Source organism: Triplophysa rosa, linkage group LG23 (genome assembly GCF_024868665.1).
Source record: "Triplophysa rosa linkage group LG23, Trosa_1v2, whole genome shotgun sequence".
Lineage (NCBI taxonomy): Eukaryota > Metazoa > Chordata > Actinopteri > Cypriniformes > Nemacheilidae > Triplophysa > Triplophysa rosa.
In genome coordinates, this window is record NC_079912.1 from 7,394,372 (window position 1) to 7,408,363 (window position 13,992).

The 13,992-nt window shown below is 36.0% G+C and overlaps 1 protein-coding gene across 1 annotated transcript in view; it reads left to right on the forward strand.

Moving 5' to 3' along the window:
• Window positions 1-13,992, forward strand: part of si:dkey-225n22.4 (collagen alpha-1(XXI) chain) — a 73,911-nt gene that overhangs the window by 39,113 nt on the left and 20,806 nt on the right. Inside the window, exons 6-17 of the mRNA XM_057323084.1 lie at window positions 219-392; window positions 644-721; window positions 1,231-1,242; window positions 1,338-1,439; window positions 1,534-1,587; window positions 1,792-1,836; window positions 1,927-1,980; window positions 2,234-2,287; window positions 2,567-2,614; window positions 2,762-2,815; window positions 3,268-3,321; window positions 13,124-13,177. Coding sequence (XP_057179067.1) covers window positions 219-392; window positions 644-721; window positions 1,231-1,242; window positions 1,338-1,439; window positions 1,534-1,587; window positions 1,792-1,836; window positions 1,927-1,980; window positions 2,234-2,287; window positions 2,567-2,614; window positions 2,762-2,815; window positions 3,268-3,321; window positions 13,124-13,177 — 783 coding nt within the window. The remainder of the gene's footprint in view (window positions 1-218; window positions 393-643; window positions 722-1,230; window positions 1,243-1,337; window positions 1,440-1,533; window positions 1,588-1,791; window positions 1,837-1,926; window positions 1,981-2,233; window positions 2,288-2,566; window positions 2,615-2,761; window positions 2,816-3,267; window positions 3,322-13,123; window positions 13,178-13,992) is intronic.

Consider the following 13,992-nt stretch of genomic DNA (forward strand, 5'->3'; position numbering starts at 1 on the left):
CACATAAAGTTAAGGTAACAGCTATTTACAGAGAAGTTTCTATTATTTTCAATTTAATCTTGTGCCGGTTCCATGTTTTCTTGTATTCTCAATGGCAAAAACTACTTTTTTTGTGGATTGTTTCTTGTTTAACTGAGTCTCTTATTACCATAGCCCATTATTCATTTGCTGTTTTGGAAAACAACATTTGCTAAATAATTTTTTCTGGAATCTTACAGAGGCTTTTTGATGGAAACTGGCATCAGTTGAAGGTTCTGGTTAACCCCAGACGTGTCACCTTTTTCCTGGATGACGAGCAGATACAGGATGAGGCTTTGGACACTGTTGTGCCCATCTTCATCAATGGAAAGACTCAGATTTCCAAACACTTGAGCTCTGATGCAACACTTCCTGTAAGTCACAGTAGCTAGTATATTCTTTGTATAATTGCTTAGTACATGAAAAAATTAAAAACAGTATGAATGACCACAAGCATTTTTGTACAGCCGTTTTTATAACATCACACAGATCTGTTCTATATTGTTTAAAGAAACTGCAAGCACAAAATTATACAGTATGATTATGGCGCTTAGATCAGCTTTACATTGTAGTTTTGTGCGGTTTACAAATACCTAAATGTTTTCTTCCTTACAAATTCTTGCAGATGGAAATCCAGAAACTGAGACTTTATTGTGACCCACAACAAAGTGAGAGAGAGACAGCATGTGAAATCTACTCCGTGGTAAGAAGCGGTCATTTGAATGGCTCAGAAAGATGCAGAAAACTGTATATGAGCTGTGATGTGTTGTGTGATTTCTGATCCAAAACTTTATTATATTCAATAAAATCAGTTCCTTTCGATCTAAATTGGTAAGATATTCTCCCAATTTTACATTTATGAGACTTACTGAAGGGCCCTGGAAGTGCAACACATATCTATGGTACAGTATATGATTCTGACATGTCACACTTGGGAATAAACCCCTACTTTTATATTTGTTATCGTATAGCTTTTAGAGTTAATACAGATTTTTACTTTACAAAATGTTACAAGCACATTTCAGTTTCATCTTTCTTCGTCTTTATTTAAATTGAAAGGCCTACATAGAAAATGAATGGGGAAACTACTTCTAGACCTGAAGCTAAAAATAAATCTGCATCTACAAATATCCACAATTATAAATTCTGTTTTTGTCTTTGGACAAACGTACGACTAACGTTTTCTCTCTTGTCCTTTCTGTCTTTATACAGGAAGATGAAAGGGTAAGTTACAATTTGATTGGGATGGTCACGGATCAAGAGCCATGTTTTAAAGATGGATAGTTCTACATGACAGTGGTTTATGTTTACCTCTATAGTGCCCCCTGGATCGTGAGCCTACAAAAGATACAGGGGAAGAGTGTGACTGCAATGAAGGGCAGTCTGGACCACCTGGTCCACCAGGGCCCCCAGGACCAAGGGTCAATCCAGCTCTCCGTTACTTAAAATCGTGTTGAGTCGTAAGCACATGCATTTAAATACAGTGATTTACAAAGTCTGATGGTTTCTCAACAGGGTGCCCGTGGCGAGAAGGGAAGAGAAGGACCACCGGGCCCAGACGGTAAGACTGTGAGTAAACCCCATATATTCAGGATATTGGATTGTAACATTCCTAAGCATTTTTTTACATCTTTACTAATATGTATTTGTATTATTTGTGCTACATTATGAAATGCATGATGACAACGTTTCTAATCCGGTTAGTAAAGCTAAAAGAGTTTGATGCACTTGGATTAAACTAGGTTTTAATATCTACACATCTTCTCCATAAAGGGACCTCAAGGTAAAAAGGGAGAGCCTGGCATAACTGGAAAGAAGGTACGATGCCTTTAAAGTATAAGGCTGCTCCATTGTTTTGTATCTCATTTAGAGGAGATTGATGTATTTTCTGCTTTCTTGTTTTCTCAGGGTGACGCAGGTCTCCCAGGGCCAAAGGGTGAACCAGGACAGAAGGGTTGGAAAGTACGTCCTGTATCAGGGGAAATTAAGTTGACTCCCTTCTCACAAAGTGAACATTTTTACAAACCGAGCAGATTTTGAAGTTCATTCTCAAATATAGATGAAACGTTTGTTTGGCAGCAATAGTGCTTCTTCCCACATTGGTGGAGCTCGATGTTGTCAGTCTAGCATCCTAATTACTGGTTTCTGGATGTAAATCAATGAGCTTTTCTTCTCCAATATTGCGAGTCATATTCGGTCTATTTTATTTATCCAGGGTGAACGAGGAGAACAAGGGTTGCCAGGGAAACCGGGCCCGCCAGGACCCATGGTAAGACCTGAAATAATTGGAGCCACTTTCCAACACCTCTGCCAGGCCTGTGCGAAGTGCAAACTACCACTTTCTTGTCTGAATGTCTCAATGGTTCCTTTTATAAACATGGTCAATGTACCAGATGGTGGTTGGACCTGAATAAGAGGAGATGAAAGGCTGGCAATTGCAGAAATGGATTTGCTTACATGCGGGGGATCTCCTTTAAAGATAGCAAGTGAGCCCCTAATAAAATAATGATGAAAAACTACTTTAGTGTAAAACATGTTTTTTTTCCAGGGTGCGACACGACTAAAAAACCCCACTGTTGGAATGCCAGGAAAACAGGTAGAAAATGCGACAAGTGAACAACATGTAGCCTTTCATGTCCAGCATATTTTACCCCCAAATCTATAATGAAATAATAGAGTTTTTGCATTGTTACATTCGTTCCACGATGAAGCAAACATCTTACCAATTTGTATTGTTAAATAGGGAGAGGATGGGGAGAAAGGTGAACAAGGACCTCCTGGAAAGCCTGGTCCGAAGGTAAGTGTAAATAATATCTGACAGAGAAATTGTGTTATTGTTACTGCAGACCAGACACGGGACTAAAATTGACAGCGGGTTCTTTAATAGCCTTTTATAGATTTGCTCTGTTACCTACAAAAGAAAAACGGCAAGAAAGAGCTACAATGTTCCAACATACTGTGTGCATGTGTGTCACGGTTTTGTTAAGGCTGAGAATTTTCCACACCATTGCATTTACTATTTCTCATGATCCTCTAGTGGGTGTTGTTCAATGCTCTGCATGCATGACCGAGGGTAGTTTAAGCTAAACACCAACCGTACACTTGAATTGGGACATCAGATTGGTTAAATAGCTCCTTTAACCTGATCATCATTAATACTGATTAAAGTATCTAGACACAACACATGTGAAATGAATTCCAAAATACAACCCATTCAATGGGATCTGATCAATTGTAATGTTCCCTCAGGGGGAACCTGGAGTTCCTGGCAGTGAAGGACCATTTGGCCCCATTGGACCAAAGGTCAGTCTACTTTGAAAGTATTTTAATTTCAGACCAACTCATGTCTTGTTCTGTTTAAAAGACACTACGGTTTAGTATAATTACTGTCAAGATAGACATTCTATCCTCAGATTAAAGGGGTCATATGTGTCTTTGGTGTGTTATAAGTTGCCCATGCATGTATTAGACACGTAAAATTGCAAAAAAATAAATTGTGGGAACAAAAGATGCATTCTATCTAAAAGTGAATGCTCACCCAGACCTGCCTGAAACTCCTCGTGTAACCACACCCCCACAAATCTACATCAGTTCGTGGTATGATTTGACTAAGACCGCCCAAATGTATACGCACGTAAGGTGGGCGTACCTGTCAGTACAATTGCTTTGGAACCTGATGTTCCAAATATGGTAAGAGGCGTTACATTTCCATCACACGCTTGCAGTATTCGACCAATCACTACGCACTGGTTAACTGGCCAATCATAGCACACCTCGCTTTGCGCGTTTCAGAGAGGCGGAGCAAAGAGAAGATACAAACATGCACGGTATGTGGAAAATACAGTGTTTTTGAACCTTAAACCGAGTATACACATTGCATTACATCTAAAACAAATTATAATATTTGTTTTAGGCGTGTCATATGACCCCTTTAATATAACCCCCCAAAATAGTCTAGCAGAAACATGTGAGCAAAAAACATATGTGCAATATGTTAATTAGTATAAATTAATTCAATCCAATTAAGGTCTATTTTAATTACTACTTTAATTTGCAATTTGTTTACATAATAAAATTTGATTTCAATATTTAAAGTTAAATGGATGCGATGCGATTCATGGATTCACGATACTGATCTCACAATACGATTTTTTACGAAGTTTTACAAAATGAGTTGAGACAAAGAAATGAACAAGTGCCATTTTATTATTTCTTTGTAAAATAAAATATATTTGATTTCAAATAACAAAACTGAATTGCAATATTAACATAAATTCCAAATCAAATGAAAAATGAATAATACAACAGTCTCTTAAATAGAAACAAACTAAGCAATACATGTTCAAAACATGTATCACGATTCATATAACATCTTCACCGACTTGAATCGTCACAAATTATAATCGATTTTCAACCGGCTCACAGTGAATCGTTACATCGCTACATATTGCAACATCAACGTCATTTTGTTAAAAGTCCTTGTCATATTGCAGGAATATTGCAATTTAAATGGAATGGAATAAAAAAACATTCATCTACAGTTGTATTTTTTCTCACCAAATGGCTCAAGCATTTTAGTGAAAGCTGTAAAATGTGCCACAACTAAGGAGCTCCTGGCAAATGAAATGCTACAAAAAACTGTGATTAAGACTGTTTGCCATCACAATATCACACTCTGCGGTCAAGCTTATAAAGACATACAAGGATTTGGTTTCTGGAGCGTCTCAGCAATTTTCATTCCTGTGAATCATTCCTGTTATTATAATGAAACAGAAAGTGGCTTTAAATTGTAATCCAGAAAAGTCTCTTTGTGTGTGGGTTGACAGCTACGCATGGCAGTATGGCTCTCTCTTTTGAACTAGTTCGCAATTGTTATTCATTCGAAACATGTGCTAGTCTTTACTGTTTTCACACACTGAAAATTCTCAGACCTTCTATTTACATTGCCCTTCAACTTTTTGCATAATGTCTAGAGTGCTTTAACCAGATGTCTGTGCAGCAAACTGTGCTGCATTTTCTTTCATTTACGTTTTAAGAGTGGTTAGAGCAAATTCTGTATTTTCCCCACAGTGATAAAGTATCACCAAGTTTGTTAACCATCATCTGGTGTTGTGGTTCTGTTTGGATACCACTAGGACAATAAATAAAGTGCAAGTGCCTTGATATAGTTTCAAGGAACATTGCACCAGCTAATGGTTTACAGGACCTAAACAGACAGCTGTTCTTGTACAGTCACGTGTAACATTTGAGCTGGTAAATCAAAACAATCACTGTTGACTTGGAAATGTCAGGATCATTTATCCACTATAAGTTAAGGTCAGATCATAATTAAGCAAGACAAATCACCTTCTCCTGCAAATTAAATGACACAGCCTGAAATCATCATCTTGCGTTGTGAATGTTTATTTACCTCTCTTTGTGCCACCCATTAGAGAAAAAAATATGTTCAAAATGTTCTTCAGATGGTACCATTCAGATATGAATTTGAAATGTGCACAAAGCTGTGATATTTTGAGTTGGTCATTCATCATTTTTAAGAACAGTTTACATAATAAACATAGCCAAAGTTCCTTTTTGAATAAATACATTTACAGCATTAAAATACATTGGTCTTACTAAGGTTAACAACATTTATTGTTCATTGTTAGCTCATATAGTGTATATTGTAATTTCGTGAATAAATATTTTTATTTTATAAAATGATTCAAACAAATCATTATTGAAAGAGTTTCTTAAAGGAGCAATGTATTTTAGCGACACTCCACCCCTCACCCGTCCCTTTTGAATCACTACGGTGGCTGACACAGGACTAAGATGTCGTCACATTTTCGTCTTTTTTTCGAATGAGATCATGTATTTACAAAATGCGCTCTGTAGAGCAGTTTGTCCGTTTAAGGCTGCTGTAGAAACAACATGGTGATTTCCATTTAAGGGGACCCGCGGTGTATAGAAATAGCTCTTTCTAAGATAATAAAAAAATAACGCTTCATTATGTAAAGTCTTCATACACCTCTGAAGACATTGTATATTATATTGCATTTCTGCCAACAAATCCTTCAAATTACATACAGCACCTTTAACTCCGAGTTTAACTTTGAATTTATTATAAGATGTGTGAGAGGTGACAATAATGCGCTGTTTTATGTGCATTTTAAGATGAAATGATGTCTTTTTGTTTTTCATTTGTTTGAGAAAACATGTTATTCAAGAAACCAATTCAAAGAAACCTTGACAGAAAAGGTTTAATTTCTCCCATTTACATTATACCGTCAATGTATCCTGCCCTGTAATCCGGCTACACCCTTGGCCTACTTCAGTAAAAACATTTTCACAAACGGCCACTGAACATTTTACGTAAAGTGCTGCATTAGCATGAGCGTGGCCATGTTCTGAGGCTTTCAGTAAAGGTGTAGTAGCGATGATGTAATGTGCATGTTTGTGTTCGTTCAGTTCACTGAAATTGAATGAGACTTATGTCCACCCGAGGCTCAGTCCAGGTGGAGATGCATCAATGGCCAGACAGCTTTCTTTAGGTTTGTAACGAGTAATGTTTTCCACGGCTGAGACCACAGTCCCAGTTGTAGTTTAGGAGTTCACATTAAACCTGCTGCATTGATTTTTATTTTCTATTTTCCAAACATAGTCACGTTAAATGCTGCCAACTTTTTAGTCTGTTTTTTTGGCAGGCAATACACATGATTTACTTCGTTACATTTTTTTGATAGGCAGGAGTAACATATGTACATAAAAAAGTCATCGCTAAAAGTAGTTGAATCTGTCAACACATTTTTCCTCCGGGTTGACAAATGGCTTTAAATATTAGTTCTGTTTGCACATGGTGGGAATGGGTTTTGCTAGATGATGCCAATTTACATGGTTTTCGTTGGGAACGGTTCAAGCCACTTGTTTGTTCTCTGTGTGCAAAATTTCATGTCTTTTCTACCAGTGTAAATATGAAACAGGGCATTTTATTTTCGCAAACAACTTTCTGGAAACATTTTTCTGAATGTTTGCAACACTTTCTTGTGTGCTTCACACTTCAAAGACCAGCCAGTTGTCACTTGAACGATTTTTATTGCTAACAATCAATGTTTCAGTTTTCTGGTTCTCCTGTTCGTTTTTTAGAAATACTGTTTACTAGACCATTCAAAGTAAACAACATTTTGCTTGCAATTGTCTTTAATGTACAGTCAAGAGCACATTGTCTCAGTCTGGTTCGGTTTTACAACATGCGGCAATAAAGCTTGTCTTAACGCTCCAGGCTTGCAGACAAAGGACTTCTCACTTTTTTGATTTGCAACAATTATTTTGTGGCGCACTTCTTTAAGACAAGCCTGTAAGTCTAGCGTAAAAAAAACGAGTCCATAGATAACCCAAAATTGGGTCGAAAACCTTCCCTTTTCAGATTACAGAGCTGTTAAAAGACCACAAAAGCCTCCATGTAAAACTTGATGTTCACAGAACACAGTTCTCTGCTGGTTACATTCATGCGGCATTCTGGGTTTACTGCTGAGGTTTTACAGTTTAGGATTGTCTCTGGCCTTTTCGGGCTTAAATCATATACCACACATACTGTATGCACACACATGTAAACAAAACACGTCTATGTAGTTGTGCATCTCTACAACCCCCACACACAATTATTCTGAATGCATTCGTTTTATGTCTCTCAAATACACGCACAATTTAAAATGAATGTCACGTACATTTAATCATCATCCTTCATGTATACAGAGCTGACTACCACACAATGCAAACTCTTTCAAATCTTTAAAGTGCATGGTTTAGCTACACCCCCACAGACAATTTCACAGATGCACTAGGCTACTGTCTTTGCAGTATTGCCAAATTGGTCTCTAAAAGCAATTTATGTCTTTAGAGGATTACAGTAGTCCTTAAAAAAAAGTATTTTCTTTATAAAAATGTCCAGGTTGCGATTAAGAGATACAATGAAAGTGATTGGTGACCACAGCTGACAAAACAATATTGTCAGTCAATATCTTATATTTCAGTTTGTTCACACATGGACTGGAGCACACAAACTAATTATGCATTAATGGGGCAGTTTATTTTTTATTTTTGAATAAAAAGTCACCATCCACTGTCATTGTAGGGATAAACATTCCAATAAACAAATTCTGTGTTCCACAGAAAACAGGTTTGGAATAGCACTGATTTTTATTTTTGAGTGAACTATGTCTTTAAAGGAGCAATGTGGAGATTTTAGCAGCATCTAGCAGTGAGGTTGCGAATTGCAACCAACGGCTCACTCCACCCCTCCCTTCTGAAGCACTGCAGTGGCACTCACAGGACAAAGATGTCGTCGTGTTTTTCACGTATCACGTATTTATGAATCACGTATTTATGAAACGCGCTCCGTAGAGCAGTTTGTCTGTTTAGGGCTACTGTAGAAACAACATGGCGAATTACATGTAAGGGGACCCGTGGTGTATGCAAATAGAAATAATTTAATAATAAAAACAAATCTTTTTGGCCAGACCCTAGTCATAGTGTGCAACAAATTCAACCCACCACAATTAAAAGTTAAAAGTTTAATTGCCATCCTAAATCATCTGGTGCATTAATGTGGCACCAAAGATCTAGCCTGCAGTGATAAGTTTTCTGCACTTTTCGCCACCTTAATGCATAATACTGATTAATAAAACGCCTCACAGCGCTGTTTTCATTCACGTTTAATTAAATACATTACCTCGACATTAATATTCTCATTCAGATTTGTGGTATCAACAGGTTATCGGGGTGCGTGTCAGAAACAAATGAGCATAAACACCAGCTCAAAACTGCTCAGACGGACATTCATCTCGGAATGAGAGCCATCCAATAATACTGTCATGCATAAGTCATCATTTAAACTATAGGAGCTTTGCAGAGGAGCATCCATCTTGTTTTTCAGCATAAAGAAAGACATTTTGACGCTAAGACACACAGGTTAGGTTAGGATGGCCATATATGTTATTTTAGCTGTGTATACATTCGGACTGGTGAAGAGAACACATAAATGGCTATATTTTATAGCACTGTAACACAATAGGGCTTTATTAAATGTACAGAAATGTTTAGTCTACCTCATATGGCTGTCAGAATCAGAGATGTGCGCTTTTTAAACACTCCTGTGAAGACATCTACGGTGAGGAACAGATGGATGGATGATGACTTGCCAATATGCAATATGTCACAGACTGAACCAACAATTTTTCTGCCACAAATGGAACGTTTCACTGTCGTATATTTATAGGAATATAATCTTAGTAATAATATGGAAAATAAGCTTTTAAAGCAGATAATAGTGTAAACAATGTTTACAGTAGTTCTTTGGGCGACTGGTGCTATGGAATGAAACTGACAAAGGCAATGTATGAATCCTTGCAAATAAGAGTTTTTGACAACAGGAAGACTAATACTCAGGGCGTGAGCATCATGTCCAAACCACTGATTTCAAGACCAGTCAAAGACTTTCCAACCCTGTATCAATTTCTTTGTTGTTATTTGAACACAAAGAAAGATATTTGGAAGATTGTTAACAACTGAGATTTCTGGGGCACCATTGACTAGCACAGAAAGTATTGTTTTTTTTGTTCTGTTGAACACAAAAGAAAATATTTTTGATTTAGGAAAACAAACAGTTCTGGGGCACCAATGACCGCCATTTTAATGGTAGTCAATGGTGCCCCATGAAATATCAGTATCTCAAATATCTATCTTTGTGATTAACCAAACAAATAAATATTTACAGGTTTGAGTATCATGACAGCATTTTTATTTTTCGGTGAACCCCTTTAATGGTCAGCATGACAGCCTTTACGGCATACTGTCAAATGCTAAAAATAATTTCATTGGATAACATGTTTACAGAAACGTTTAATGGTTCAATGGCCCAGAGGATTTACTTTTTTGTAAACCCTTGAATTCTTTAGTGTACTACTTGAGATTTTTTTAGATGAGGATTTTGGAGGAGTCAGATTACTTTTTATACAGTATTATTTGTTTTATATTTTATTTTATTTTATTTACATTATATATTTTTTATATTTATATTATACATGGCAGTGATCAAGATATATTGCATAATATTTTTTGGTACTATTGTATATTTCAGTAGCCACATGTACGTCAACATAGACATGTGTGAACAGTAACTGCATTGACCTGAAGAGGTAACCATAACAACAGACGTGCTTGTTATATGTTCTATATAGTTGTCAACATGGTCTTAGCCATTCTTCTGTTCTAGACATTCTGCTTGACATACATTGATGGTATGGCTGTCTGGTTTTATGTGTCAGACAGTATTGTTTGTCTTCTCTGCTAACTCTGTGAATGTTTGCGCACATCTGCGTAGCCAAACATACCTACAGATGTCAGACGAGAGTCAAAGCAGTTATACTGGTACCAGTTCCACAAGCCAAGACCGTTCACATTTACAGTATGTTTCTCTCATGTGCACGTTATAATGAGAGGTTTGCTTTCTTAGATGTTTTATGTGTCCTGGAAGGCCAAGCTCTTGACAAAACCCCTAAGTTTGGCTGTCTTCTGAGGCTTTCAAACAGCTTGACAAAGCCAAAGTGTTAGGAAGTGTACTTGAAGCTTTCATGGAGGGCAAACATTTGTTCTTTGCTTGAGGGCAAATGACTCACACTTGAAGATGATGTCTGGTGCCTCTTCAGCAGAACAGCTCTGATCAAAGTCTTCTTCAGTTTGACATAAAATTCACATTTCACACTGAAAGCAAGTTATTGTCTATATGAACAGCCGTTTTATCAACAAATGAGCGTTGAAAGGCGTTTAACCTTTGGAAAATGTAGATCTAAATGTAGACACTAAATACTGAATTACATTTTGGGTAACTAGCTAAAAATTCATACACAGTAGATATTTATTTTTCCTACAATACATTTAAAGTCAATAGAAAATATCACATTTATGATGTTGTATGGTTTTATCAGGGCTCAACATTTACGCTTGTCTGCTTGTCCGGGACAAGTACATGTTTTGTATGGGCAAGTGAGAGAGAATTTTACTTGCCCGACCGGACAAGTAACTTGAAAAAAAATAACACTCAGGGCTGTACAGTGCGATGAAAAATGGTCTGTGCTAAGCATAAATACAGTTTACACTGTATTTACGATACAGTTTGGCAGGTGCATTAGACAGTGTGTTTGTGTGAAGTGCGTTTGTCATTGTGCTTGTTTGTTTATGACATTAATCAATGGTGAACTGCTATTTTACTTAGTTTAAGTATATTTTGCGAGTTTTCTGGCTGCATTGAGTCCATATACCCTTATGCCGATGTTCAATCCTGTTATTTAAATATCTCATCTAGCTGTTCTTCGTGTGTGAATGCACAGTTTAACGTGCTACATGCGTGACACTCTCGTGGATGTGTCTGCGTCTGCACTGTATATAACCTTCATCTCCAGTTGCTGAGAGTTTATTTCACGAGCATTCTGCTGTTTGAAAAAAGCTATCGTCAAACACACATTCAACTCAAGCGTCTTTCCGACGACCCGTCAAAATAGAAGTCCCGGGGCTGTTACCCTGAACACTTAGATGATAAAATACTGTGGTGTAGGCCTACTATATTATTTGCTATAGAAAATTGTAGTTCCCTTGTAGTAAACTGGTGTAAACACTGAAGTATACTATAGTAAGGTTCAAAAACACCATAGTATAAAAAACACTATAGTTATAGTGCACTATAGGGCTACTATAATATGCTACAGTAATTTATGTTGATAAGCAGTGTTTGACTATTGTATAGTCAAAAAATGACTAACACAGAACTTGCCTTTGTTCTATAGCAATCACAGAGAGTATAACCAATTTCACGTAGCCACAGCGGACACTTGGTAAAAGGCTTAAAAGCAAACTTGACCTATCAGAATCCGAAACAATTATATTGATACTTCAAATGAAATGTCATTATTTATCTTCGGACAAGTAATTTTTGTACTCAATTTTGACACATGACCACATGACAATGCTTAATGTCGTTTTATGCATTAATGGTTTTATTTGTTTTTGGAGAATATAAATCATTTTCATAAATGTTATGTTACAAAATTTACAACTTTCACACTATTTACACAAGAAGGAGGAAACAATATTGTTTGAGGCTCACGATATGTCATTTCCATGTACAGACCTCTTATTATTCATTTATGCCTATAGGTAAATACAGTTTCCATTCTATGGCACATTTAAGCTCATCCCCATTGAAAGTATAAGTAAATTACTTTATAAATGGACGTTAATAATCACAGATGGTTTTCACTTCAAGGTAATCTTTATCAAATGATTAATGATTTATACATCAAGATGATGAAATCGTGATGGATCTAGTTTTTGCCTAAAGATGAAAGAGGCATGTTATCTGGTCTAAGAGGGAGACCTGACATATATCTCAAATATGTCAGGTCTGTCCAAAAAATATAAATACGTTCACATTAGATATAAATAAGTTCAAATTAATTTAATAAGAGGCTACATTATTGTGGCCCCGCCTGTGAAAACCAGGCTAAAGTCTTGTGTCTTACTGTTCTCTATTAATGTAATAAACATTCAGTGAAAATATAACATATCAACATATATATATTTTTTGTGGTCTGTTTTTTGTGATTGACTTTGTACCCTCAAATAAAACATATTTCTATCATTCCTTTAAAACATTTTTTTTATTTAAAACATGATGTGAGCTTGATTGAAACATTTTGCGTTAAATGATGTATATTTTAATTGATGCTTTTGTCATTTAAAATAGTAAAATTTGAGGGATTTATATTTTATTTTAACAGAACTTTTTGTACTGAAATAAAAATCTAAAAATATCTTAATGTAGATTTTGGTGAGCTTAATAAGTGCGTTAACCCTATTGTTTCATTCACTTCTTTTCTGGCATGTTTTGCAATGAAAAACTCCACTTTATTTGTCCAGTGAGACCTCTACAACAAAACAAACCTTTTAGTATTTGTCATACTTTTGTCTGTGCGATGAAATTCTTGTTTCAAACCCTTTATAGAGTTCCACTATTTTAAACTGTTTAAAGTCTGGAAATAATGACCAACTTTCTCATGTCTCTTTAACTCAGGGAGAGAAAGGAGCCATTGGATTGCTAGGTGCAGATGGACCACAAGGAGTGCCAGTGAGTCTTTTTTGCCATTATGCCTCTTCTATCCTGTTTAAAGCGGAGGTCAGTCTCACGTCTTGTCGATCTTCTGTTGCCCGTGACGCAGGCAATAACGTCACAGCCGTCAGTACACTCAAAGCCGGTTATTATGTTATCTACCATTAAACTATAGTAATTTCACTTAGGTAAAATGACATTCAACACGACTTCTACTTGTTTTTAATATCCAAAATATAAAAAATGAATAAATAAACCTATATATGATCTGATTCAGTTCTTTACTAACACAAAAAATGTGATGATACAAATAAATCTTTGGACTTTAATAATTTATACGATTTTTAACTTTTTATTGAAGTTGCAGCTAAAATGAACTAACCCACTTCTTTTAATACTACAGACCCAAGATAAAGACAATTTATTCATTTCAGAAAATAAAACAATGTTAGTTTCATGAACCGGAACAGACAAGAATAAAGTTAAAGACCTATTTTATTCATAGGCTTGTACCTTAGACTTCTGTGAGATGAGATCAAAAGAGAAAAGGGTCAATTAAATGACATTTGTTTAGTTATTATTATTGTTATAGTTATTGTTTATTATTTCTACTTCTTTTCAGTCACAGAGTTCTTCAATCATTTTTTGTTATGAAAAAAATGCATTGAAGAAATGTAAATATGGTTTTATCTACATACTGTCAATTATAGTTCGTGGATATAAAATCGGAATCGGCAAAAATCAGAATCGACAGGTTTTACAATAAAATTGGAAACCGGAATCGGCCAAGAAAATAGGTGCATCTCTAGTAAAATGCCATTTCATGCATTCTG